A 27,493-nucleotide genomic window follows, 5' to 3' on the forward strand; every position below is an offset into this window, starting at 1 on the left:
GATGAGGTGGCAAAAGGTGATTGGGAGGAGGAGATTTTGTTTAGGGCTGAGATGGGATGGAGGGAGGGTCACGTGCATGGAAGGAGAATGAGGTGGATGATTTGTCTGAAGGGAGCAATGATTGGGACCTTTTTGGTATCTTTTGAGGGATTATGTGTGGCAATTGGCAATCAAACGTTGGGCTTATTACCTTCAATCACTTCTTATTATCTTTCAAATATTTTTCTTATTTTTCATCTATAAATTATATTATATCCTCTTGCACTTTTTAGATATTTCTCCAAAATATCATATCCTAACCCTTTTTATTTTTTACTTTTCCAATATAATTATTCAACATTCTATCTCTTTTCATTTTTTCTTTACCATTTATTAAGTACATTCACTTCTCCTCAGTTTCTAATTTTAAGTATTTAACTCTTCAACTTTTGTATTTCTCTCTTATTAACACATTAATTTTTGTAATTTTCAATCAACTTTTACATTTTACCTTTTATGAGTCTTGTAATTATAATTTAACTTTTTCTTTGTTGCACTTTTTTCTTTTGGTTCTCATTTAGTTTTTCTTTTTCTTTGCTTTATCATGTACCTTTTAAAATGTTTAATTAAAAAGTGTTTGAATTTTTTTGTCTTTATTTTAAAATTTTTATGTTGAGTACAATTTTCACTTCTTTCAAACAAACATTTGAATTCTACTGTTAAATTTCTAAAGTGAATATAACTTTTTATAAATTAATAAATTAATTTATTGTTTTAAATATGGACTAAAAATTCATATGTTTTTCAACAAAGATGCAAACATTGGTTAATACATATTTTAGCCCCAGAAAATAAAAATGGACTAAAGTTCACAGGACTAGAAAGTAGAGCTAGCTTTAAGAAAGGTAAAAAAAACAAAAAAGCAAATGATTATGAAATATATAAGGGCTAAAAAAAGTACTATTTTGAAAAATATTGATTTAATTTTAAAAAAATTGGTTTGTAATTCAAATATGTTTTTACGTTGAATATAAAATACCTATTTCAAAAATGGAAAGAAAACAAGATGATTTTCAAAAAGAAAAGAAAAAATAGAACATCCAAAAACAAAATAGTTATTAAAATGACGAGGCCGTACATTTAGTATAGTTTTTCGAAAATTCAGCTAATAAACATACTTTCACATATTTATTAGTCTATTTTTTTCAAAATCCAAATCAAAATTTTTAAGTAAAAGAAAAGAATTAAAATAGCTCCTTTCCCTAAAAATTTAATATTTACTTAGAAAATATGAAAACTAATAGTTTTTTTAATAGAAACTAAAATTTCAAAAAGCTTAAACCAAAACACAAATAATTATCAAAATAAAATATATTCTATCACAACTATTTTCCTTGTAAAATTATAATGGACATAGAAAGAGTATTATAAATGAAAAAATTTATTGTAAAACAATTTACAATTACTATTATTATTACTTTGGTAAGTACATATTTTAACAGAAAAGAAAAACAATAATAAAAAAAGAAATGGAGTGAAATATGATTGGTGTAATGGGAATCGTAATCTTATCACATATCATTTAGAAACAAATGACAAATAGGGCTTTATCGACCATAGGATTTAATACTAATCCAAAAAATAAGAACGAAGAGAAGAAAGAAAAACCCATTTTGATTTTATGGTAACCAAAGTATACACACAAGCAATTTTAAATTCACAAAAATTATTTTTTAAAAAAAAAAAAGAGAAAAACTTATCTTTTGAATGGGATGAGATGGAAATGTAAGAGCCATTGATATTGGATAAAGACGAGTACTTGGTTTTTGGGATTGGCTCATTCCCTTTGTACTGCCCTACTTCTTAAATTCACCTCTCACATTTTATCTTCTCTTCCATAACATATTACACTCCTTTTCTTCCATTTTTAAATAAACATCCTCCAATTTCATCAAATACAAACAAAAAAGGATAAAGACCATTTAGGTGTGGGATAGTATTGAATTAGTTTAATATCCATATATATATTATAATATATTTTGATTTTTTATAAATAAATTGAGTTAATAACACTTTTTGTTCTTATGGTTTAAAATTTAAAATTTAAAATCTAGATATATTGAAAATATAATAAAAATCTTGCTTGTTTTAAAAATTTGCATTATTTAAATTACACAATTTGAAAAAATAGAATTGGAAGGGTTGCCAAAGATAAATAATATGTAGATCATCAATTATCAATATTTCTCAAGTTTATTGTCATGTTTGACTTGCAGGGGTAGATTGCTTTTAAATAACAAAATTAAATAATTTGAATGAAGCATTAAATTAAGATATGACATATGACTTTTAGAAAAGAAAATAGTTCATTATATGTCCTTGGAGAAACAACATTCAAATAATTTGACCTATCATCTTTAAGATTATATACTTATATATATGTGTGTGTGTGTGATGTGTATACATGTATGTATTGTATGTATAATCTTTGTGAATACACTAAAAATGTATTCATTTTAATATTGTAGTTTGATTATGCTTTTTTTACCGACAGATGGGGTAATATAAAGTAATTTGAGTTGTTATTTTTGCTAGAAATTATTTAGAATATTGTTCCAATGCTTCCAATTTATTAAAAGAAGAAATATATTATTGCATGACTTACAATATTATCCTTTCATTTTTCATGAGCATTTCAAAATTATCAATATATAACATAAATTTTTGGGCATTTGGGTTGTTGATTTGATTTTACCGTAGGTGATTATAACAATTTGTAAGTTATATATTGTATGAAATAGTAGTAAAATTATAGTGAAGTGTAGGTAATAATGATGGAAAGCATCAACAATTATAATTAGAACCTCAACCATATAATTCACTCCATCAAGTTTATTTGGTGATTCAAACACTTCGAGTTTAGGTTAATTATAATTATTAGAAATCAAATTAAAAGTATTAGCAAATGCAATTTAATGTATTTTTTTTTTGTAAATGTAATAAAATTTAGACCCAATATATTGTTGCAAATGGTGAGGAGTTTATAACTTATCGATTTTAGCAATATAATTTGTAATTTTTTTATAAATGTTTTAGGTCTCCTTACACATTCATTAATTGAAATTTGAAATTGAAAATTAAGGAACTTGTTGGTGTTAGATTAATTAAATTAGAAGTTAAAGATTTTGAAATTTAGTGAAGTTTTTTATTAATTATTGTTCGAGAATTAGAACTTTCTTTCAAACGAGGGAAGATTGTAATGTCCAGAAAATTAAGGTAATATTATCTTTAACGCTCTAGATCCAGGATATATTTCTGTGTCTTATGCGATCTGACAACATCATATTTACATGTTTAAAAAACTAGCTTATTAGAGATGTTTTGTCCATGCTAGCCTTACAAATTTTTTTCTATCATTTTAATTGATTTCTACTCTAAGAATAATTTTGAAAAGCCAAAACAAATGTTAAACTTTTGGAAGAATACATAGTTTTTTAAAATTAAAGTTAAAGTTTAGACCTTGTTTCTTTTTAATGTACGGTTAGTGTAGCCTAACATGATAAACTTGTTATTAGGTTAAGTTGTTTTCAAATATAGTAAAATAAATCTAAATATTTATAAGGGATATTTTTAAAAATAGCAAAAGAAATTAAAATATTCCCAAATTATAACAAAATTTTGAATTCTATCAATGATATTCTTCTATCACTATAGAATATAAATGACTATCAATGATAAAATTTGTTATAGATGATAAATATTTTGTAAATTATGATTCTTTTTTGAAAATTTTCCTATTTATATATACTAGTGTATTATCACGTGCATTTGCAGATGTATTTTTGTATTAATACAATTGTACATTTAGTCATAAAAGTAATATTTACAAAATTGGAGATGCTGATAAATTTATGCAATATAATGATCGGTAAATGAGTATGATCCATTTTTTCTTTTCTTTTCTAATCTTAATGACATTTTCTCTCTAAATCTCTACTTTTTAGTAAGTATTTGAATAAGAAATTTATATAAGACAGGTCTTAACATTTTTCAATGTAATAGAAGTTGTCAAAAAATTTAAAAATATTAAAATGTATATTTAAGAAACTAATTAAATTAAAAAAGTTTATATAATAATTAAGAACTACGTTTAATTTTAACAACGACTAAACATAAAAGATATTGTTGAGTAAAATAATATTTGACAATGAATATAACTAATTTAATTAACTATTTTGATGTTAGAATTTATTATATGAAAATTGTGAGGGTGACATATTGATTATTTTTTAATTCCTTCTAAGAAAGGTTTTCAACTTTTGGAAGTATTAACTAGACTTTAAAAAAAGGAGAGAAAAAAAATACTATTAGTATTAATTTCATATATAATTGATTAAAATAAATACATTGTTTAATTATAATTCATTTAATTGTTTAAATTTTCTAGTTATTTGTTTTGTTTATTTAGAAAATAATGCTTATGAGTATGCTTTTCTATTCCCACACTTTTTAATTATTAATAATATAAATATTGGAAAAAAATTTAAAATATAAAATTTTACAAAATATTTATAACATGTAGCAAATTTTATCAATGATAGTTATTGAAATATTAGCGTGGTAGAAGACTATTCATAATAGAATTTAAAAATTTTGCTATAACTCGTAAATATTTTAATTTATTTTACTATTTCTAAAATGTCTTTCCAAATAAATTTATAAATTATTTTAAAATAAAACTTTTAACCCTTTTAAAAAATGCAATAGTAATGGGACTATTATGGAATATATATTTAGGAATACCATACAACTCTTTCAAAGTTAAATAAATTCTTTATTTTAATTTACATATACGAGATTTCTTTATCTTTATTAATTACAAATAATTATGTTGAACAACCATTTAAACAGTTGCTCAGTTTCTTTTTTTTTTTTTCTTTACATTTTTATTTGGTCATTTATTAAAAAATCAACACTGTGTTGTAGTTAAAAAAAGAAAACAATAATAGTTTTTCTTCTACGAGAAAAAAAATATCTTTACAGGATTGAGAGTGGGAATTGATTAAATAAATAGAAAATTTATATAGTATAAGCAAAAGAATTGATAGTGAATAGAAGATTCCAAAAGCACTTTCTCTTTCAATCAAAGATTTGCAGGTTGGAAGGATGATGGATGATGGGCTTATCCCATTTTTGGCCTTTCTCTTATATTATATCATGGAGAAACCCATTCCCCCCCTTTTGAATTAATAATATATAGATATTACCTCATCATCTAATTCACTGTCAAAACTAATGGGCAAAAGCATGGGAAATCCATTGATTGGACCTTCATCTTTTAGGTTCTCATCTACCAAATATATATGATGTATGAGATTATATAATTCAATTACTTTGTGTACATATCATCAAATGAGTACTTGATGTCAAAAGTTCCCTAAACAAAAGGTTTAAGGGTTATAAATATAATCTTCTACTCTAATTTTAGTTATATTTATTAGAATATATAGAATATTGATTTTGTGATTGTTTTTGACTCACCATAAGGTTCCAAAAATTATTCTACAACCTTTTCCCTACATGATACAACAAAACAAATAGAGGCAAATCCTCTTTTTGGTCCTCGAAGGTTCACAAACCTTCCCTTTTGATTATTTTATTTCATTTGTTTTATGTGAAAAAAAATATATCACAACGGTTATTCTTAGGGAAAGAACTGATAAGATTGTTTGAAGAATATATTTTATTTGTATATATTATTTCTTGATACAAAGATGGTATTTATATACAATACATGATATATAGAAAAGATCACAATATCATTGGATGTACAATTTAGGCAACATAAAAGGACATAAATTATCGAGATGATTATGGAATATCCTCTAATATCCTCCCTCAAACTAATGACTTAAGAGAAGTTAGAAAATTGTCACGAAGTTGCAAAAATGGATGACAAGGCCTTTGTTAGCAAATTTGCAAGTTGTTCTATGGAAGAGATGTAATGAACAGAGATGTCTTTATGTGGTACCTTTTTAAGAACAAAATAGTAATCAATTTCAATGTGTTTAGTGCAGGTATGAAAAACAATATTATTAGCCAGAGATATTGTTGAAACATTGTCACACCATAAAGTTGGTGAAGAATAATGTAGTGAAACATGAAGGTCACATAAGAGTTGTCGTATCCAGTAAAAATCTGTAGTTGCATGCATGTAGTGGCAACAACACTATTCTTCTTTGATAAGAGCAAGAGACAATGGGTTACTTTTTGGAAAATCAAGAGATTGGCCTAGAGCAAGAATGACAATGAATCCGAGGTGGAGCGATGATCAGAAGTCTCACCAGTCACAAAATGTTTGTAGAGATAACAAAGATGTTTTGAAAATAATGTCAGGGGTTGTATTACCACGTAGATATCGTAGAATGCGTTTAACGACAAAGAAATGAACAACTATGGTAGAGCTATGCATAAATTGACTAACAATATTCATAGAGAAGGCAATATCGGGGCGAATAAAAGTAAGGTACTGTAACAAATCATAAGTTGACGGTAAACTGATGGATCATTAAATGTCAGAGCAGTGGTATAGAGGTTAATAGAAGTAGATATGGGTTTGGAACATAATTTATTGTAAGAGATTACAGAGGTGTGAAGGAGATCGATGAGATATTTGGCTTGATTTACAAAAAATTCATCAGTCGAAAAGTGAATTTTAAGACCAAAAAAGTACTTTAAGGGCAAAAGATCATATATATGAAATTCCAATGTCAATTGCTTCTTAAGAACATATATATAAGAAGAGTTGAGTCCAGTTAACAGTGATGTCATCTACATATAGTAATAAGTAAGTTAGAGAAGAACCAACAAAGCGAATGAATAATGATGAATCAACAGAAGAAGCAACAAATCCCAAAGTGAATAAATAAGATGTGAATCGATAAAACCATGCACATGTTGGGATTTATGACCTAAAACTCGTAGATTGTAAATATAATTCAATTGACTGTTATTAATAAAGTGTTATTGATATAATTTGAATAAATGATATTGATTATACTACTAGTTTTGTCTTAATAATTCGAATCCAATAAACTAACATCTTAAACTGTTTGATGAGTCTTGAACAGTATATAGAGACATACAAGGATCAATATTCGAAATCAACTTGAAGGGTCTATAATATATGAATAAGGTTAGGTACATTATCCTGGTAACATTATGGATACAACTCACTTTCTATTTGATACAAACACAATGATCCAACGCTTTCGTGTAGGTGACATGCGAGTGAGGGTATCCTATGCAATGAGTTTGCATAAGACCGAACCACAAAATAGTAACCATCAGATGTAACTCCGTTAAATGATGAGTGTTCCCTTAAATGATGTCTCTAAGACTTCAACAAAGGGTCCTACCCTCTCTATGGCACGAGAGAGATTTTTGTTTATTGGTTAGACCATAAACATGTTGTTCATTAGAGAAGTCCTGATATTTAAGGACTAGAGGTAACCTAGGGGTAAAATGGTAATTTGACCCAGTTGGTGTTACTAACACTCGTGAAGGATTAACTTACTGTTATTGGTCTATATCCGTGGACACATAAATATATTTTTAGTGAGAAGAGTTCAACCGTGAGTTTTTAGTGGAATGTACACACATTTAACGAATATAGATTAATGTGGTTAATGAGTTTAATCAATTAATCTTATATCGTTGTAACTTATGTTCTGTAGGTTCATTAGGTCCCCTTCCTAGCTCGTAAAAGTAATGAAATTTATTTATATTAATTGCAATTTAAAATGTTTAAATTTACTTTGAGAATTAGTATAGTGTATAGTGATACATTACAATATAAAGTTTATATTTTAACCAAACTTTATTATATAAATTTAATTTTGGATATGATTCAATCTTTTTAAAAAAATTAATTATAATTTAAGAAAAATAATTACAATTATGTGGGTTTAATTAATTTTTAATTTAATAAATTGATTGATAATAACAAAAATGTAATTTTAATTAAATTAAGATAATTACATTCCACTGTCAAACGGTATAGATGATATTTTAAAAAATAAATAAAGGGTAAAGTTGTTAAAAAATGTTTTTCCCACATCCTTCCTTTTTTTATATTATAGATATAGATATAAATATTTGAGTGAATTTTAAGTAAAAAGTATGGTAATAATAAAATTGTCCATCATTCACAAAATGGGTTGTTTACTCACCACAACTACAAAACTGACAATACTTCACGTTTGTAGTTTTGAAATATTTGACGTTTCTAATAAAAACTGTCAAGTAATGTAAAAAATATCAAGAATAACAATTAGTGAAAAACATATAATTTTTTTATCTTTTATTCCAAATACTTACGTGTTAAAAACGTCAAGTTCAGTGATACTTACTTGACATTTTCACCACATTTCATCATATTTTTTAAATGTCAACTAATATATATTTTCACCATTTTCTTAAAAAAAAAATCCCTCCTTTGATTTTCCCAAATTTCTCCAATTCTCCTTTCTAAAAAAACGTAAGTTTTTCTCTGTATTTTCCTTTCCCACTATTTCTAAAAAAAACCCTAAGTTTTTCCTTCAAATCGCGATTTTAGCTCTCTTGTATCGCCACATCCTTTCCATTGTTTGAAGTTCCTTAGTTTCATCTTCCTTAATCTCACTTGCCCTATTCGTAGCCGATTTCATCTTGGCCTTTATGTGGGTTGAAAACGAAATTAGTATTTGAAAAAGAAGACTTTAGTTAGTACGTAACTTGTGTGCAAGTAAACCTTGCAACACCTCTAAAGACACGTTTGAAAGGTAAATTATCCAATCATGTTTTTGAATAATTTAATTTTAAGACTAACATAATCATTTTGAACATGACAAAATTAAATTTATCAATTTCAAAATTACTCCAACCATGTCCTAAAATAATTATTTTTATTTAAAAAATAGAGAAAACATTTTAGGACGTAGTATCAATTTAAACTCTACCATTTAAACCTATCATTTACATTTCCTTCATGTTTTTTTCTTCTTTTTCTAAAGAACCAATTACATTTCGTTAAGAAAAACTTTGTGTGAAACTTAATTGTATCAACTAAACTCATAAACTTAATCAAATAAATTTAGGCAGTAAAAAATTTCTTTGACAAGCGTCCATTTTGTAAAGCCGAACATATAAAGAACTTCCAATTTGACATAAGATGTCATATAAAATCCCTAAACCTCTTGAAACAAAAATATTTTGCGTACCTTGTATGCTCCAATGGTGATGTCAAAATATATTGCAATTTTGTTATTGAATGAAACAAGTGTTTTTCTAAATCTTAAGAAAAAAATATTTCCTTTTCATATTACAAAAAAAAATAAATAAATAAAAAACACTAATTAATTTTGTAGAATTTCCAATTTTAGGAGCATATTAACTTCATATTTGAACTCAATATCCAAATCCCTTATTCTTTAAAAAAGTTGAAACAAATTACAATATCATTATTTTTAATATATGACATAATAAATTGTTTATACAACGTTTTAAAATACTTTTACAATTTTAAAAATTTGAAAGTTGCAACAATAATACCTTTAACCTTTTAAAAAAAAAAAGTAAAAACATGTTACGAGTTTACCTACACCCTTTTGATCAATTCAATACATTTCCTTTTTCTCTCTCCTTTGCTATAATCTTTGGCTTGACGGGTCACCATTTCTTTAACTTTTTTCTCTTGCTTCTTCCATACCTTATTAAGCCTCTTATTTCACCATTCCATCTCTATAGATTCTCTTTTTTTTTTTTTTTTTGCTATTTTTTCACTCTTATTAAATAAAAAACATCAAACAAAGGAAAGAAACACTCCTATCATTTTAGCATGTTTAAACATAAGTATAAGAAATTTTAACACCTAGATTCGGCTCGGTAGTTATTTCGCTTTTTGTTTTTAAAAATTAAGCATATTTTTTTTATCATGTTTTACAATTTTTTGCATTTTTTAAAAGTCAAATTAAGAAAAGAAATTTTTTTAAAAGCTATTTTTTTTCTTCAAAAGCTTGATTTTTTAAACCATGGTTATAATATAGATAATAAAAAAAGAAAATTGGAGGTAAAAGTTAGGAGTGTACAAATATGGGTTGAACCAGAATAACCCGGACTACCCAATCTATATTATAAGGGTTGGGTTGGGTTAGGTTAAAATATGAGTTGGATTGGGTTAAAAAAATTGATTTTTTCGAGTTGGGTTGGATCTCGGGTTGGAGGGTTGAAAAATTTAGTTCAATCCAACATAACCTGAATTCATATAATATATAAATAAATAAATGTTATTTTAATAAAAACAAATTAAAAATATATAAATCTTGAATTTATGGTATCAAAGTTCAAATTACGTAGGTTTGAAATTTAAATGTAACAATTTCAAATTTTTATAATCATTAGAAATTAGAAAACTTTTTTTTATAATTTGACTGAAAATAGTATCTATAACCTTAGTTTTGAAAGAGAAAAAAAAAAAAAAATTCAAACAGATCTGGATTAGAGATGTTCATAAGTTAGATTAGACAAATTAGAGTAATTTTTTCGACCACCAAACCCAATATTTTTCAGATTAGGTCTTTCTTCAATTGCTTCCATCAAATTATGAAAGACAGTCAAATCAATCTTATATAGCTTGATTTCCCAGGAATTTCAAAACATCCAGTTCTAATATGCTCAAAATTCACATGAATTTCTCTGATAATGTACCTTATTATGTTATTTTTACAAGAGAATTAAGCATGAGAGGCAGAAGAGAGATTGGGAGACTGAGGGATTATTGTTGGCAAAAGTAACACAAAGGGAGAAAAGAGACAGTGAGCGGCTACACAACTAAACCTAAAATTAATACCCTAATATTATATATAATATCGGGTTGCATTGGGCTTACTTAACTCGGACAAAAAATTGGGGAACTCAAGAATAGCGTCGATTTTTTAAAATTGAAAAATTCAAATCCAACCCGACAAAAATAATATAACTCAACCACAAAAAAATATAACCCAACCCAATACAACCCTTACGGTTTGGTCGGGTTATTAAGTTTTTTGAATACCCGTAGTCTAAATGATCATTGTTTTAAGTTGAAAAAGAACAAAATGTTGAAAGTAACTCATATATATAGAGATGTCTCTCTTCAAATAAATACTTTCATTTGTTTTTGTTTGTCCAATTCTTACAATCATTTGCTTCACGATCCAAGACTTGATCAAGTTCAAATATAAAACCAATAAATTCCACAAAAGTTTCAAAATCAAAATCTCATCTCAAACGATGAATTGAAGATACAAAAATGAACAACAAATAAATATATCATATTTAATCATATGAACCATTGTTTGGTGTTTTGTGATAAACGCAACACATGGAGATGCAATATTGATGTATATGATACTAATACATTTTAGGGTTGATTCATTTGGGAGCATGTTCTTTCAAGTATATCAAAGGCAAGGATTTTGTGTATACTCTTGTTCATTCGGGGATAATTCATTTTAGCTCTAAGTGTACGGCTATCTTTTGGCAATAAATTTAACACTATCTGTTGGAAATATGGCAGGAAAATGCTACTCACATATGTTACTTAAAACTCTAATGGTATATTAATTGCGTACAAATTTTTTGTTCCTACAACTAAATATAAGCGTTGAAAAAGGTTTCCTGAGCAATGGTCCATTAAATACCTACTACACACAAATTGTGATGGAATGTATGAGTGATATGGAAGATGAATGAGTAGGGATTAACTAACAATCTAAAAGCTAAATTAACATGTTAGTGTAAAAGAATCAAACTAAACACCCTAGATTTCATGAATTTTGAGGATTAAGGTTGATAGAAAAAATTGGAGAAAAATGAGATTTTGAACACATACTTTTGAAGCTCAAAATTCTTTCTAAATTCTTGGTATGAAATAAGTTGTAGACAGTTACAAGATTCTTAGTACTCTCAAGGCTTAGAACTTGATTGTGGGATCAAATTTGTAAGATTTTGAGACAGAAAGAGCTTATGAACACACTCGTGAAGAATTTTCATCGAAATTCACCATCTTAAACAGATAAAGCTTATGAATTATATAGTCAAGGGTCATGCAAACTAACCATTTGTATTTATTTAAGCTTAAAGCAAGTGAGATTTGTGGTTGAAGATGAAAAAGGCAACTCACCAACCAACTAGCTCATTCACAATGCCCTATTACTTGCAGAATTCCACTAAAAGTCAATAATTTTGAATTTCTAAAATTTATTTATTTAATTAAATAATTATATTAATTAATTTTAAATTATATTAATTAATTTGTTTAAATGCCACATGCATTCTCATTTCTAGAGATGTTAAGATTCAAACCAAATACTTAACTTAATTTCTAAAGGTAATTAGTTATATATTTGTTTAATATGGTCCTAATTAAGTCACTTGTTCACATGCGAATGAGTTTATTCGTTTCAGCATCATTTGTCGAGCTTTATGGGAGGACAATAACAAATTGGTTCATTCTTCTTCTATTATGCCTGTAAGAAAATAAGGTGGATTGGATTATTATGAATTGGGTTTTGATGGTTAAAGCTCTGAGTTACTCAAATGTTTTGGATTAAGTCTGATGCAAAGGTTGTTGTAAAGTAGTTCCATGCTATGGATTTTGCCATTTCACCTCTTTGCGTGTGAATGCGTCGCTTTATTTGGCTAGTTGAATGTTGTTTGTCTCAGTTTCATCCTAAATGAGTGCAATCGAGTTGCTCATAATTTTGTCCGTCATGCTTTATCTACTAGTTAATCAAAATATTGTTGGCATAGGGAGTTTTCCATTTGACTGGTTGAGTTTGAAAAACATGTTGTTGAGGTGTCTGTTTGTATTTTCTTTTAGGAAACAAACAAAGACTAGTTTTACGATTTATAAATATATATTGCAAACACAATAAACATTCTTTTAAAATTTAGAATCCAATTTTTTAGTCTACCATTAAACACATATCTAAAAATATAAAATACAAATTCGTTTTCATTCAATTTTTTGTTTTCAAATTCCATAGGAAACATGTCTATAAAATTTGATGGCTAATTTTAGGACAAATTACTAATAATTTTTTTCTTTAAAATATTTGTTTTTTTAAGATTTAAAATGTAATGTTGTAAAGAATTTAGTAAAAATAAATAAATAGATAGAGAGAAAAAATTGAAATAATTTACAAAATATAGTAAAAGAAATATTAATGTTTTTTGGTATGGTATCAATTTGTTTGTCATATTAAAAATGCCCATGAAAATAATAGAAAAAGAAAAAAAACATAAAAAGAAGAAGAAAATAAAAAACGACGCAATTGTCAAGTTTCCCTTTTCTCTTCGTTCGTTTTCTTAAAACCTCTGTAAGTCATAACCCTAACTTCTCTCATTCTTCATCTTCCTCCACGATGGCCACCAACACAACTACAGAGAATGGCTCCACTGATGCCATTCCCAACCCTCTAAGCTCCACACTTCCCTCTTTAGCTGCTGCAGAACCGGACTCTACAGAAGCCGGTGACGATGATTCCGATTCCGATCCTTCTAACCAAGACTACTCATCTGTTCCTCCTTCCGATTCTGCAGCTCATGAACCATCCAATCATACCGGCCCTTCCGATAAAAAGTGGCCCGGATGGCCCGGCGACTGCGTCTTCCGCCTTATTGTGCCGGTTGTTAAAGTTGGCAGCATTATTGGGCGCAAGGGGGATCTTATCAAGAAGATGTGTGAAGAAACTAGGGCTAGAATTCGTGTTCTTGATGGTGCTGTTGGCACTCCTGATCGCGTTGTGAGTCTTTCTCTAACCTCAGCGTTTTTTGGTAGTTGTTCGTTTTACAGTAGTGAAGACTCTTTGTTACTCATGGTTGCATAGGGACGATGAGTTGAATCTTATATTGGGGTTTTTTTTTGTTATGTTTGGTTCCAGTTCCATATCCACTACGTGGTTTTGTTAGAGGACTGTCTTGGTAGTTGTTTATTTAGTCTCGGCATCTTTATGTGTTCCTCGATGGATAATTAGACTGGATGCTATGACTTTTAGTTAAAAGATATCTCCTTTTTCGAGTCTCTTAGGCTTACAGGGAAAAATGAAAAATATAGAATTCTCCGGTCGTTGGCTGATTCCGTCGGTTTCATCCTAGTTTGTCATAACAAGTCATTTTTCACTTCTTTCACCCGAGCTAAGCCGCTGAATTGCTGTCTGATATTAGGTTAACTAGTAGAATAGATGGAACTTTTTGGGGATGAAGTTTTGGTTGTTTAGAATTGAGGCTTGATCTACTATGGAGGAGGAGGTGCTTCTGAATTCTTCCTTTAGGGAGAAGGGGATATTGTTGTGGCATGCTTATGTGGGGGCATTTAGCTTGAGAGGGATAATAGAATCCGTATGTGGTGGAGAGAAATTTGGGCTGGCTATATTTATTGCCTCCTTGTGCGTGTCTTTCACTACTAAGCCTTTTTTTTTCCAAATAATTATGAGGTTGATTTTGTTATGTTGGATTGGAGTCCTTTTCTGTGGTTAGGATCAAACTCCTTTTTTATTGGAGTTTTTTTTTTTTGTTTGTGCTTATATATTTTAAAAAAAAGAAGCTTGATCGTCTTTTTTTTGCTAATTTTATTTGGCAGTATATATACATTATTTCTAGTAACTCTATGTTCTTTCAGTTTTTAATGTTTAGAGTTTACTTCAGGTGTTGATATCAGGAAAAGAAGAGCTTGAGTCACCCCTTTCCCCTGCTATGGACGCAGTTATAAGAGTCTTCAAACGTGTGTCTGGATTGTCTGAGAATGAAGATGAAGCTAAAGCCTCATTTTGTTCAATTCGGCTATTGGTGGCATCAACTCAAGCAATCAATCTAATTGGAAAACAGGGTTCATTAATCAAATCTATACAGGAGAGTACAGGGGCCTCTGTAAGAGTATTATCGGGAGGTATGCTTTCATTTTCTGTTCTGTGCTTGCCATGCTCTTTTATTGGTTGGTGAACCTTGTATTGTTTTCAAAGATCATGAATTGTTCCAGATAGCTAAATCGTAGAGCCATAAAAAAGGTTGTTATTGAGTGAAAGAAGACAAATAAGCACACCCTCCAAAAATTCATTGCAAGATATGGATTATTTTAAGGAGTTCTAATGCCCCTAATAAAGAACCAAGGGAATCAATGGAAGACAACCTTCATTATGAGTGGAAATTTAGGAAGCATCGTTGCAAGATTGAAATTTCACGATTTGTGCTGTGTTAGTGTTAGAATTTATGATTCAGTGTCTGGCCCTCTTCCAATGAATTAATTAGAGTCTCTTATTTTAGAAAAATTTGATGTTCATATTTTTGGAATAAGTACTTTCTCAATTACTAGTCCGTGAAGGAAGTATCCAGCGGAATCACCAGTGTCAATGGAGATTACATTTTTACCTTTTTTCCATTGAGCTAAAGGTACCTTCCCTTTCTCTATTGAGCTAAAGGACCATTCCTTTAGTTGTGGTGTTCTCTCTGTGGTCTTCCTCGTTTGTAAATAGAGTTTGAATGCCCAAAAGACTTGTTTTTCATTCAAAAATGGATGTCGGCTTACTCATTTTCCTGATATCAAGGTGGCTAAGATGTGGCTTGAGGATTCTGAGGCTTAGAATTTGCATCTTCATTGTAATCTTAATGGATACCAAATACATGAGTGGGCTTCTTTATTTCTGTTGTTGTCCTCTGTCAGATTTCGCTTGGTGCCTGATTCATTAAGATGGATTATTTATTCCTTTTCTACATTCTTTGTGAGATCTCTCATTGAAGATTTAATGGGTTCTATTGAGCCTATTGCATGGGATTTTTATCCTGTCATTTGGCTGGATCACCACCCCAAGAAAATTAAAATTTTCTTTTGGGAGCATAGTCAAGCTGCCATCAATACTACTGATCATCTTCAACGCGTACACCTTACATGTCTTTCTCTCCATCGTGGTGTGTTATGTGTAAAGCTCATGTTAAGTCCCTTGCTCATCTGTTTATGCATTTTCCTTTTGCATCCCATTTCTGGCATAATATTTTGGATGCTTTTGGGTGGTCAATCGCCTGCTCTAATAATATTTTCAACATCTCTCTTCTGGTGGGGCAGCCCCTTTTTGGTGCTAAGAAAATGGCTTGGTTGGCTATTCTTTGCACTTTCTTTTGGACTTTGTGTGGTGAATGTAATAAGCGTCTCTTTAAGGATTCAATTTCCTCTTTTGACTCATTTTTTGATCTTGTGCTGTCTACTGCTTTTTATTGGTGCAAGATTGGGAACCCTTTTAAGAACTTTAGTATTTCTTATTTAGTTTTCAATTGGGAATCCTTTTGTAAACACCTTTAGGTGCTGGGATCTCCCCCCTATTCATTTATTCAATGAAATGCTTCTTATCTTAAATAAAAAAGCCACCTTCCCTTTTTTCCCATAAAAAAACCTCCTTTAGAAGATATACCCCCATCTTATGGTTGTTTGGTTTGTGTAGCTAACTTAACTGTAAGTGCTTAGCTTTATTCATTAGTACATTGAAAAGCCTTGCAGAAAATGTATCTCTCGTGCTATTTTGACATATTTGTCTTGAAGGATTAGAGTTGGTAACTAAAGCAAAGAAAAATTTGCTATTGGGTGGAGAATGGTTCCTCTCTCTCTCTCTCTCCCTCTCCCTCTCTCTCTTCAAATAAACCACTGGGTAGAAGGGAGATTTGTTGAAGGATATTATTCTCAATGAAAAGTTCTCATAAAAAATGAGATATATACACACACACACATATAATTTTAAAAATAAAAGAAAATCCGAAGCCCTATTTCTTTAGACAATCTCTTAAGAAGTCTTTATTTTTTCTTAAAATTTTCACTTCCCATCATTCGGAAAATATACTTTTTGATATGGAAAAAATGTTATATATACACACAGATTTTATTGTATACACCGGTTCTTTCTTGCCGAAAGGGCTATTACATAGTTTTTTATGCATGCTGTATATTCTTTCATTTGCTCTATGAAAGTTTATATTTCGATTAAAAAAGAGAAATTATGTATCATTCAATTTGAAACACTAACATAGAGCAATATACTCCCCCAAACTGTCATCAGGTGTTCACTAACATAGGGCAATATAGTCTAAGAGCTAGGGTTTACAATCTAAGAAACCTTGAACAGAACTGTACGGCACAATCATTCTTTATCAATTTGTTAGACTATTTTGTATGGCTCATGCCTTTCCTTTGAATAGGGTGCCCTTTTGAAGCCATGGTTTTTCCATTTTTGTAGTCTTTTTATTTTTTCATTTTCTTTCATTGCTTTTATATTAAAAAGAATAAGATAAAATAACACGAGTGAACAAATAGATAGCTGCTACATCAGCTACAATAGTTCAAAGGTATGGTGATAAGAGATGTATTTGCCTCAATCCTTTGGATGCAGGCATGCTGCATGCTGGTGAGGTTTATCACCATAACTCTATCAAAGTTACTTGCAGAGCAAGATTTGATTCTAGAAATATGATTGCAGGTGGAATTGTAGCTAAGGTTCATAAATTTCTTGGGCCTATTTTTTCTCTTTCTTGAATATGAGGTTATAGGGAGATGATGTGGGTGTTCCTTCTCAACCCACCTTTTTGAGGTATGGAGAAGTTTTTGTGGAAGGAGGGTTTGTTCTATGTTGTGGACTCGTGGGGTGTGACTTCAGAGGAATAGTAGGAGGATCTTTAGAGGGGTTGAGAGTGATCCTAGTGATGTTTAGTTCTTTGTTAGATTCTTTGTTTAATTGTTTCTCTTTGACCATGGAGACTTTTTGAAATTATTCTTTAGGTTCTATTTTACTTTATTGGAGCCGTTCCTTTTCTGGCTTGACATTCTCTCGATGATATTTCAGTTCTTTATCAAAATAATTAAAATCTGGGATCTGGACCCTTTAGCAATATGAAAACTTAATGTCGGAGACTTTTCATTCAACGAGACACCTCATTTCTAACTTTATTATTATTGATGAGTAATATGAAAAAATTGGTAATGAGAATGTAAATCAACTCTTCATAATTGGAGAATGTAGTCTAGTTTCATTCTTGAGTTTTGAGTATTCTCGGGTCATCTAAAAGAAGCTTGTGGCGGATCCAAAATTTTTTCTAACGGGGGCTATATAGTTTAGTAAACATAATCTGGAAAAAAAATGTGAAGAGTGGAACTTTAACTTGGATCTAAAGGAGGCTGGAAAATAATTTTACCACTAGTATAGCTTTTGATATTGGTATTATTTCTGTTTTTTTATATATATATATATATATATATATATATATATTTTATAAAGAGCATAAAATTGACGAGAGCTCGAGCCCCAGGCCTATACTAAATCCACTGGTGAGAGAAGCACACTTATTCTGATTCACTAACATCTTTCTCTTGCTGATACATTATGAAAATGATCTACGGGCCAAAACTAAAAGTACATGGCAATAGCTGGATACTATAACTATATAAGTATTATCTTTTATCTCGATTCTATTGACGACTACTAACTTCAAGCCTTGAGTTCAGCCAGCATGTCCAAGTAACTACTGATGTCCTGAGATAATAATACATTGCCTCCTATAGTCATTCGTTTATGAGTACTCTCTGAACGTTCCCTTACTCATCTACATTTGATGCTTGCAGATGAGATGCCATTCTATGCTGGTGCAGATGAGAGAATGGTGGAATTGCAGGGAGAGTCCTTAAAGGTTCTCAAGGCTTTAGAGGGAGTAGTGGGCCACCTAAGGAAGTTTTTAGTTGATCATAGTGTTCTTCCTCTTTTTGAAAAGAGTGTAAGTTCTTCGTTTGTTATGTCTATGACCAACCTTCTCAAGGATTCCTAATGAATTGCTGCTCTTCTTTTTTATATATAGTTCAATACACCTGCCTCACAAGATCGCCAAACGGAAACCTGGGCTGACAAGTCCTCACTTCTTACTGCATCTCAAAGCATAATCTCTGCCGAGTATGCTCCGTCTACAAAAAGAGAATCTCTATTTCTTGATCGTGAAGCTCATTTTGATTCTCATATTTCATCATCTGGTATTTCTCTATATGGGCAAGATCGAGTACTTCCTACTATTCGATCATCAGGTGTTGGCCGGTCTGGGGGACCTATTGTAACTCAGGTTGGTATATGTAGCTCATTTATTCAATTATTGGTAGAATGAAATGGTCTATGTTGACTTAGTGAGGTAGCAAACTATCTCATCTACTGACCCCCATAATCAATAAGGTCGATTCCATCAATGCATGCCTACTTTTACAGTTCGGTGATTAGTTTTTGATCTTCAGGTCAAGGCAAGCTAGAAGCTTGTCAACTTCACATGTCCTTCGTGTCTTTGAAACACTAGGTCTAAAATGTTTGGCATATTGCATTCAATTATTATTTTGATTTTACCATAGTGCTGAATGGAGGCAGTGGCCAGTGGGAAAAGAGTAGTTACAGAGTTTGTCTTTGTAGTTTGCTAGTTCTATCAAGTTACCTCTTTGTGGCTTCTGTCAGGTTACTCAGACAATGCAGATCCCGTTATCGTATGCTGAAGATATCATTGGGGTTGGAGGAACAAATATTGCATTCATCCGTCGTAATAGTGGTGCCATCTTAACCATCCAAGAGAGCAGGGGATTACCCGATGAGATAACTGTGGAAATAAAAGGCACTTCATCACAAGTTCAGATGGCTCAGCAATTAATTCAGGTAATGAATTATACCACTTAGTGGTCAAGAGCTTGAAAAAAAAGCAGCCAATACATTATGTTATAAGCTTGATATAGTTGTATCACAATGTTGTATTACTTAAAATGTATTATGCTCTTAATGTTTTGATTTTAACATAAATGAATTGAATGCATAACATGATGAGTGTATTTATCAAAATTTTAACCGTTTTACGGTGTAATTCCATGTTTTCATATTTCAAACTTGAAAGTTAAAAACATTAATTCCGTAGAAATGTTGTTTTCATCATTTTCACTTAGATAACAAAATCCAAACATATAGCCCTTATAATTGGATTATAATAGCATGTGTTTGAGATGTAGATTATTTTGGTTTGGATTATAATAGTATGTGTTTGAACTGTAGATTATTTTGGTTTGGATTATAATAGTACGTGTTTGAGATGTAAATTAATTTTAGTTTCGAGAAGAAAGCAAATAATAAAAAGATGATGTAGGTAAAATAGTAAAAACTACAAATGAGGGTTTTCAAATAGTATTGACTGTAGTTAATTAGGGACTACAAAATAGTATTTACAGTAGCAAACAAGTGATTATTATAGTTTTAAATTGTCCTTGTTCCAAACAAACTTTTAAGGTTGTAAACTATTTTGTTTGTAATATATGGAGGGTTTGTGAGTGATCCTAGGGCCAGTAAAATACAGACAAGATGTCATAAGACATTTTTTTCCCCTTTTCTATCTCTATTCAGGCTCAAATACCTTTTTAAGGTATAAAAGGACTGTGATTCTGATTCCCGCGTGAAGAATAATATCTCAACTTTAAATATATATATGTTGATGAGCAAAATTTAGGCTAATGTTTACATATTTATAATTCTTTTTTTCCCTCCCATTTAGGAAGCAGTAAATGCACCCAAGGAACCAGTAACAAGCAGCAGCTATGGAAGGCTGGACACAACAGGATTGAGGTCATCTTACTCCCAGTTGGCTGCTTCAGGTTCATCCTTTACTTCATCTTCTTTATCTTCACAGTCATATGGTGGATATGGGTCTTCTGGTTTAGGAGGCTACACTACCTTCAGGCTCTGAATTGATTGATCTGCATTGATCCATATCCACTTGGATTAGTGGATCCGTTTCGGATTCATTAATCCTTGCTAAAGAGAATGAATGAATTATGTTGGAATGTAGTTGTTGTAAAGTCAGCCTGAGTTAGTTAAAAACATTCTCTTTTCTTTTTCTTTTAACCCTCTTTGGCATATCTAAACTCATTCACCTGGGTAGATTTGTCTTATGTTTTTCTTTTCTTCTTTTTCAGTGTTAAATGTGTTTGTTTCTTAGGGGTTTTTTTTTTTCTTTCTTCCAGAACTGTTTCATTTGGGAGAAACTAATATTAGCTTAAAAATATTGAACAACTGGAACAACTGGAATGCATCTTAGAATTATTCTTAAGTTGATAGATTAGTAAATGGATTAAAATATCAAACATCTTATAATCATTCTTCAGTTGATAGATTGATAATAGTCAAAAAAATCAAAATTTTGATTTAATCTAACATTTAAGAAAATTCAGAGAATAATAGGAAATTCAAACTCAAGCCATCTAGAGATGATATCAAACTAAGAAAATTTGTTATATGCGTATTCAATTCCAGATTAAATGAGTGAAATTGAAAATAAAATAATGTAAAAGAAATTAGAAATTCATTGTTATTAAAAAATTGGATTGAAATATATCTTTAATTGTATGGTATACACATATAAAAAGTAGCAAACTGATAAAGCTATCATAAAAATAACAGATCTTCAAGTTAAACCATTTTGCTCCTCACAAAGAGACTTGTAAACTTAAGCTAATGAAACTCTATGCACCCGAACATATTATCAATAATTTATCTAAGCAATAACTAATACAAATTAAATTACATTTGATTTATGAAGTTATCTCGAGTCAAGATATTGACTCAGATTCAACTCAAATTACATTATTATGTAAATGTTACCCTAGAAAATATTAGGGTATAATTACTGCAAAATTTTAATCCAAAATTAAAAATTGAATAATTTGCTTTGTCTTACAACCCACTTATTATTATTTAAAAGACCTGAAATCAAAATGATAGAAGATGAATATAAATATATTTAGACATTAAAATTTATAATTCAAACAAAATCTAAATATATGTGACTTTTTTTCTAGCCAAAAATCAAACATTTGACTTAGTGATTGATAATATAAATATTATGTGACAAGTGAAAATAAATGGAAATAATATATATATATATATATATATACTGAGATTGCAAAAATAAAATTAAAGTAATGTAAAATAAACGCAAAGTAAGAAACCAAGCTTTTTCAAGTAAGATTCAAACTCATGTCCCTGGGGCTCCAAGATAACACATAGGTGCCAAACTAGTCGGTAGACGACTTTCTTTGTACATTGACCAATATCCCAAATCAAAATATTTATCCACATACCTATATATATATGTAAATTAGATATCAATAGAAACACTGGGTTGCTAAACTAGCTGTTTTGTAAATATGTCTTTTAAGATTTGTGATTTTAAAAATATAGCAAAAACAATTAAATCCATATTTTTATAGATTTAATTATTATAATTTGTTTTTGTCATTTTTGTAAATAGTAAGGTGGGTGTGTTATAGATTTAATTATTATAATTTGTTTTTGTCATTTTTCTAACAATATAGTAACTAACTGGGTTTGAAAGATTTTTTATAAAAAAATTAATTTGTAGATTTATCAGTTTGAAATTTAAATATGGATATCAAAATCTTGAAATAAAAGTAAATAGAAACAAAACCAGAAACTACTATGTACTACTCATCGAGAATGTTTTGCAATTTAGGGATTAAACCAAATTCAAATTTAAAACTTAAAAGGACTAAAAGTATATTTATATATAAAAAAAAAAAGATGTAGGGCAAAATAGTAACAAACCCGAAATTTAGGCAAAGAAATATAATTTTATTTATATATTATAAAAAAAATTAATATTTGAAAATTGATTACTAAAATAAACAAAGAATTGTAAAACCCTAAATTGAAACCAAAATATAAATTAAATACCCGAAAGAAGAATTTTCATTTTCATTTTGTAAAGTAAAACGATAGACCCATACGATACAAACTATAAATCTCGCATCGTCCCGATATCCTCCCGGTTCCAACTCTCCGTTTCCGTCTTTCTTTTCGATTCTCCTCCAAATCCTCTTTTCTTCGTCTTCTTCGAATCTCTACTATTCAAAACCTTCCCTAATTTCTTCTTCCCCTTCTCCGATCTGACGGTGACCCCATTCGAAGCTTCTCCTTTCGCCAAGCTTTCTCTCCGCTATAAACTCTACCGCCACCGAACAATCCCTATCCCGAGATAATCCCAGTTTTGGGGTTTTCTCACTTATTCAAATCACTGGCTCTTTGATTTTGGGCTTATTTTACTCTGCATCTGCTGCGACTTGGAGGTTCTCTCTCGGTCTTGTTGGGTATGATATCTGAACTGGGGTTTTCTTTCGTTTCCGTTTGTGAGATGTAATTTATTGTTCTGGGAAGTTTTCAGATCCTTTCTAATGGGGTTTCTTTAATTTAAAGCTTCCTTGTTTGTACAAGATGTTAAGTCTTAATTTCTAGCAATTGAATATCTGGGTTGGTGGTATTTTGGATGATTGAGTTTTTTGTTTCTTTGTTAGTTTTCTTACTCTTAATGGATGAGAACCATTATTATTATTATCATTTTTTTTTTTTGAAAAAAATCAATGGGTTTTCACTGGCTTTGTTGATCTTTTTAGATAATTAAAGTTCATGGCAACTCTGAAAGACCTTCTTCCTGCTGTAAAGTCAACCACTGTAACTCACTATGATCATTCAAATGATCCGTGGTTCAAGCAGCGGTTTAGTTCCTCAGAAGCAGAGCAAACTTCTGTTATTAAGGTGAACCCTGTGCCACCTTACTTGAAGCGTGGTGGATTTGTTCCAAGGAAAGTAGAGGATTTTGGAGATGGTGGTTCTTTTCCAGAGATTCACATTGCTCAATACCCACTTGATATGGGTAGAGACAAATTATCGAAGCCAGGATCGAAGATCCTACCTATTACTGTCGATGCACTTGGAAATGTTGCATATGATGCTATTGTCAAGCAGAATGAAAATGCTAAAAAGATTGTCTATTCACAACATAAAGACCTCATTCCAAAGATTTTGAAAGATGATGAGATGAGTGATGAAGATGAAGAGTTGCAGAAGGAGATTGAAGAAACAACTGAGGAAACGAAGTCTGCACTTGAAAAAATAGTTAATGTGAGATTGAGTGCAGCCCAGCCTAAAAATGTTGCCAAACAGTCATCGGATTCAAAGTTTATCAAGTATAAGCCATCTCAACAATCAGCTGCATTTAATTCAGGTGCTAAGGAGAGGATAATTAGAATGGTTGAGATGCCAGTTGATCCGCTTGAGCCTCCAAAGTTCAAGCATAAACGTGTTCCTAGAGCTTCAGGGTCTCCACCTGTGCCTGTTATGCATTCCCCTCCTCGTCCTGTGACAGTGAAGGATCAACAAGATTGGAAGATTCCTCCTTGTATTTCAAATTGGAAGAATCCAAAAGGTTATACGATCCCACTTGACAAGCGTCTCGCAGCTGATGGTAGAGGCCTTCAAGAAGTTCAAATTAACGACAACTTTGCAAAGCTATCTGAAGCACTGTATGTTGCAGAACAGAAAGCAAGAGAAGCAGTTGCAATGAGATCTAAGGTTCAGAAAGAAATGCTTATGAAGCAGAAGGAGAAGAAAGAGCTGGAGCTCCGAGCATTGGCGCAGAAAGCACGATCTGAGAGAACCGGAGCTGCACCTCCTTCTTCAGTTCTTTATCCATCTGATAGAAACACAGTAGATACTTCTGAGATGAAAGGGGAGTTTGAGCGTGTAAGAGAGAAAGAGAAGGATTTACCAAAGGAGTCAAGGGAGGAAAGGGAAGAGCGGTTGCAAAGGGAGAAGATTCGTGAAGAACGACGTAGAGAAAGGGAAAGGGAAAGAAGGCTGGAAGCTAAAGATGCTGCAATGGGAAAGAAGAGTAAGATCACAAGAGACAGAGATCGTGATATCAGTGAGAAGGTTGCACTTGGCATGGCCTCTACCGGAGCTGGTAGACAGGGAGAGGTTATGTATGACCAGAGGCTATTTAACCAAGATAAAGGAATGGACTCTGGATTTGCCAACGATGACCAGTACAACATATATGACAAGGGTTTATTTACCGCCCAGCCTACTCTCTCAACCCTTTACAGACCTAAAAAGGATACTGATTCTGATATGTATGGAGGTGCTGATGAACAGTTAGACAAGATAACAAAAACCGATCGTTTCAAACCAGACAAATCGTTTTCAGGCACTGCAGAAAGGTCTGGACCTAGAGATAGGCCAGTTGAGTTTGAGAGGGAGGTTGAAGAAGCTGATCCATTCGGACTTGACCAGTTCTTGACTGAAGTGAAGAAAGGTAAGAAGGCTATGGATAAGGTTGGGTCTGGTGGGACAATGAGAGCTGGTGGTGGTTCATCAATGAGAGATGGCTATGAGGGTGGCTCTGGTAGAACTCGCATTGGATTTGAAAGAGGCCACTAGGTACAATGCCATCAGTTTTTATCAGATTTATTTGAGTTATAATACCACTTGGATTCTCTTCCATATAGGAGAACATCAGTAATTTCCCCAAGTGGTGCTTTCCCAAACTGCTTCTACAAAACTGCATTTGGATTGTACTTGTTTGCCTCTGTTATTGATTGTACTGTTTTATTTCTCCCTCTAATTTCTTGTGTTGGAACATTTTGTTAATGGGTTCAATTTTCACTAGTAAATTAACATTACCAGATGTTGTAGTAATTGTTGTACGATTCCACCTCTCTAGTTTATGCCATGTAAAAACATTTAACAGGACAAACTCAAGTCTTGAATCTTGATGTTGAAAGGAAAATGTGTTGGGAGGTGAAGAGTATATTATGTAGCCATATCTCAAGCATAACATAGTACCATTTATGTTTTTTCTGTAGATTTGAGCATTTAAGTATTAATAAATTAGTTGAAACTTACGGGGCGCCTGACCCTTTTCCAACTTTAGATTTCAAACATCGACTTTGTAACTTAATTCATAATTCTAGACATCTAAATAACCTAATAACAAGCAAAAATATGCTTATTTCTACATGTTACATGTCTAAAACCTCTTATTTTTATAAAGGGGACACAGTCTCTGCGATGGCTTGGAGACTGTATTTTAAATATCTAATTATAATCTTATGTTTTGATTAAGTTTATTATTTTGAAATTACTTAAATAATAACAAGAAAGAAGGTGGTTTGAATCTTATATTTTGGTTTTTAAACTTTGTGTTGTTATATTTTAGTCGAACTCTTGTATTAGTTTCTAAACTTTCTGTAGTTCTATTTTAGTTGAACTTTAAAGAGTATGTTTTAGTCTTTAAACTTTTAAAAGAATACGTTTGGTTATTGCCATTAAGATTCTGTTAATTGAATGACTAAGATGTCAAATAAGATAATCACTTCTAATAATTCAGATTTAATTTTTAGTTAAAGACTAGATAGTAAATTGATAGTTTTATAGAAAAAAAAATCACTGTCGTCTAGATTTGATCGCTACTATTTTGATGCATTGTCATTCTAGTTCACTTTCTCACATACTTGATGCAATTTATCCACATATAAACTTTTTAGCGTCGCAAGTTTGGAATTATTTTGTGATTGATTATGTATTTCTTTTCTCTTTCTTTTAATTATTTATTCTTCCCATTTTTTGGTTTTAAGATTCCCTATGAAAATACTTGTTTATGATTTTGTAGATTTTATTTTAAATAAGTATGAGTATTGTACTCATTTTATTTTTCTAGTTTATTTTACTTTCGTAAGGATGTTATTTTAAATAAGTATGAGTATTGTACTCATTTTATTTTTCTAGTTTATTTTTTCGTAAGGATGTTATTTTAAATAAGTATGAGTACTGTACTCATTTTATTTTTCTAGTTTATTTTACTTTCGTAAGGATGTTAAACACAAATATGTCATTTTTATTATTTTTTTATTCTACTCAAATGTCTTTCTTCTTATTTCCTTTAAGATTTTAATTTAGTAAATAAATAAAGGGTAGAGAGTTCAAGTTAGAGACTTAAGTTTTGGTGAAGAATTTAAGTTTGGTTTTATTTAATTAAAGCGTATTAGTTATATTTCAATGTTATCATAAAAGATTTATATAATAAATTAACAAGATTTAGTAGTTATTTATTAATTTAATTAATACGATCACTTTAGAGCATAATCATCAAAATATAAAAGACTATGTCACCCACCATTTTTTAAAGAGTTAACAGAATTCTAATAGTACGATCAAAAATATGTTTGTTTTCAAAAATTTAAGAACTAAAACAAACACTTTTAAAAGTTTATAAACTAAAATAAAACAAGATGCAAAGTTTAGGGTCAAAAAATATTTTAACCCAATAATAATGATAACTTTCATGTAGCAAAAACATCTTATGTTACGTTAAAACTCGGTGATAATAATATTTTAATAAAGCTTAGATATACTACCTCCAACAATAGTTCAATGTTCTCACACACATTAATGGTCTGAATATTCATATTTAAATTAAAGAAAATAAAAGAATATGTTGAACATTATTAAATATGTTATATATATAGTCGTTTAGTGTTAAAATGTATTAGTTATCAAAATATAACAAAATTTTAAATTCTAGTGTGTATTAAAGAGCATGA

At 30.3% G+C, this 27,493-nt stretch overlaps 2 protein-coding genes across 3 annotated transcripts; both read left to right on the plus strand.

Moving 5' to 3' along the window:
- Positions 1–13,323: 13,323 nt before the first annotated feature.
- On the plus strand, positions 13,324–23,640 carry LOC101203592 (RNA-binding KH domain-containing protein PEPPER). Of its 2 annotated transcripts, XM_031880519.1 has the most exons (7): positions 13,324–13,805; positions 14,707–14,947; positions 18,656–18,804; positions 18,886–19,140; positions 19,518–19,712; positions 20,593–20,692; positions 23,507–23,640. In XM_031880519.1, exons 1-7 carry the CDS (start codon positions 13,425–13,427, stop codon positions 23,512–23,514), a joined length of 1,329 nt encoding a protein of 442 aa, XP_031736379.1. In that variant the 5' UTR covers positions 13,324–13,424; the 3' UTR covers positions 23,515–23,640. The 2 variants fall into 2 exon arrangements, with proteins under 2 accessions (XP_031736379.1, XP_004149510.2); XM_004149462.3 differs by lacking the exon at positions 23,507–23,640 and having other exon boundaries at positions 20,593–21,119.
- Positions 22,821–25,710, plus strand: LOC101203346 (SNW/SKI-interacting protein). The gene is made up of 2 exons (XM_004149461.3): positions 22,821–23,203; positions 23,507–25,710. Exon 2 carries the CDS (start codon positions 23,520–23,522, stop codon positions 25,329–25,331), a length of 1,812 nt encoding a protein of 603 aa, XP_004149509.1. The 5' UTR covers positions 22,821–23,203; positions 23,507–23,519; the 3' UTR covers positions 25,332–25,710.
- The last annotated feature ends 1,783 nt before the right edge of the window (positions 25,711–27,493 follow it).

This window comes from Cucumis sativus, chromosome 2, assembly GCF_000004075.3.
Source record: "Cucumis sativus cultivar 9930 chromosome 2, Cucumber_9930_V3, whole genome shotgun sequence".
NCBI classification, from domain to species: Eukaryota; Viridiplantae; Streptophyta; class Magnoliopsida; order Cucurbitales; family Cucurbitaceae; genus Cucumis; species Cucumis sativus.

Excerpts from the sequence above, each read along its gene's own strand:
- LOC101203592 (XM_004149462.3), top strand. The coding sequence starts at position 13,425 with ATGGCCACCAACACAACTACAGAGAATGGCTCCACTGATGCCATTCCC. Across the intron at positions 13,806-14,706 it reads TTGGCACTCCTGATCGCGTT|GTGTTGATATCAGGAAAAGA; the intron begins GTGAGTCTTTCT and ends AGTTTACTTCAG. Across the intron at positions 18,805-18,885 it reads TTCCTCTTTTTGAAAAGAGT|TTCAATACACCTGCCTCACA; the intron begins GTAAGTTCTTCG and ends TTTTATATATAG.
- LOC101203346 (XM_004149461.3), top strand. The coding sequence starts at position 23,520 with ATGGCAACTCTGAAAGACCTTCTTCCTGCTGTAAAGTCAACCACTGTA.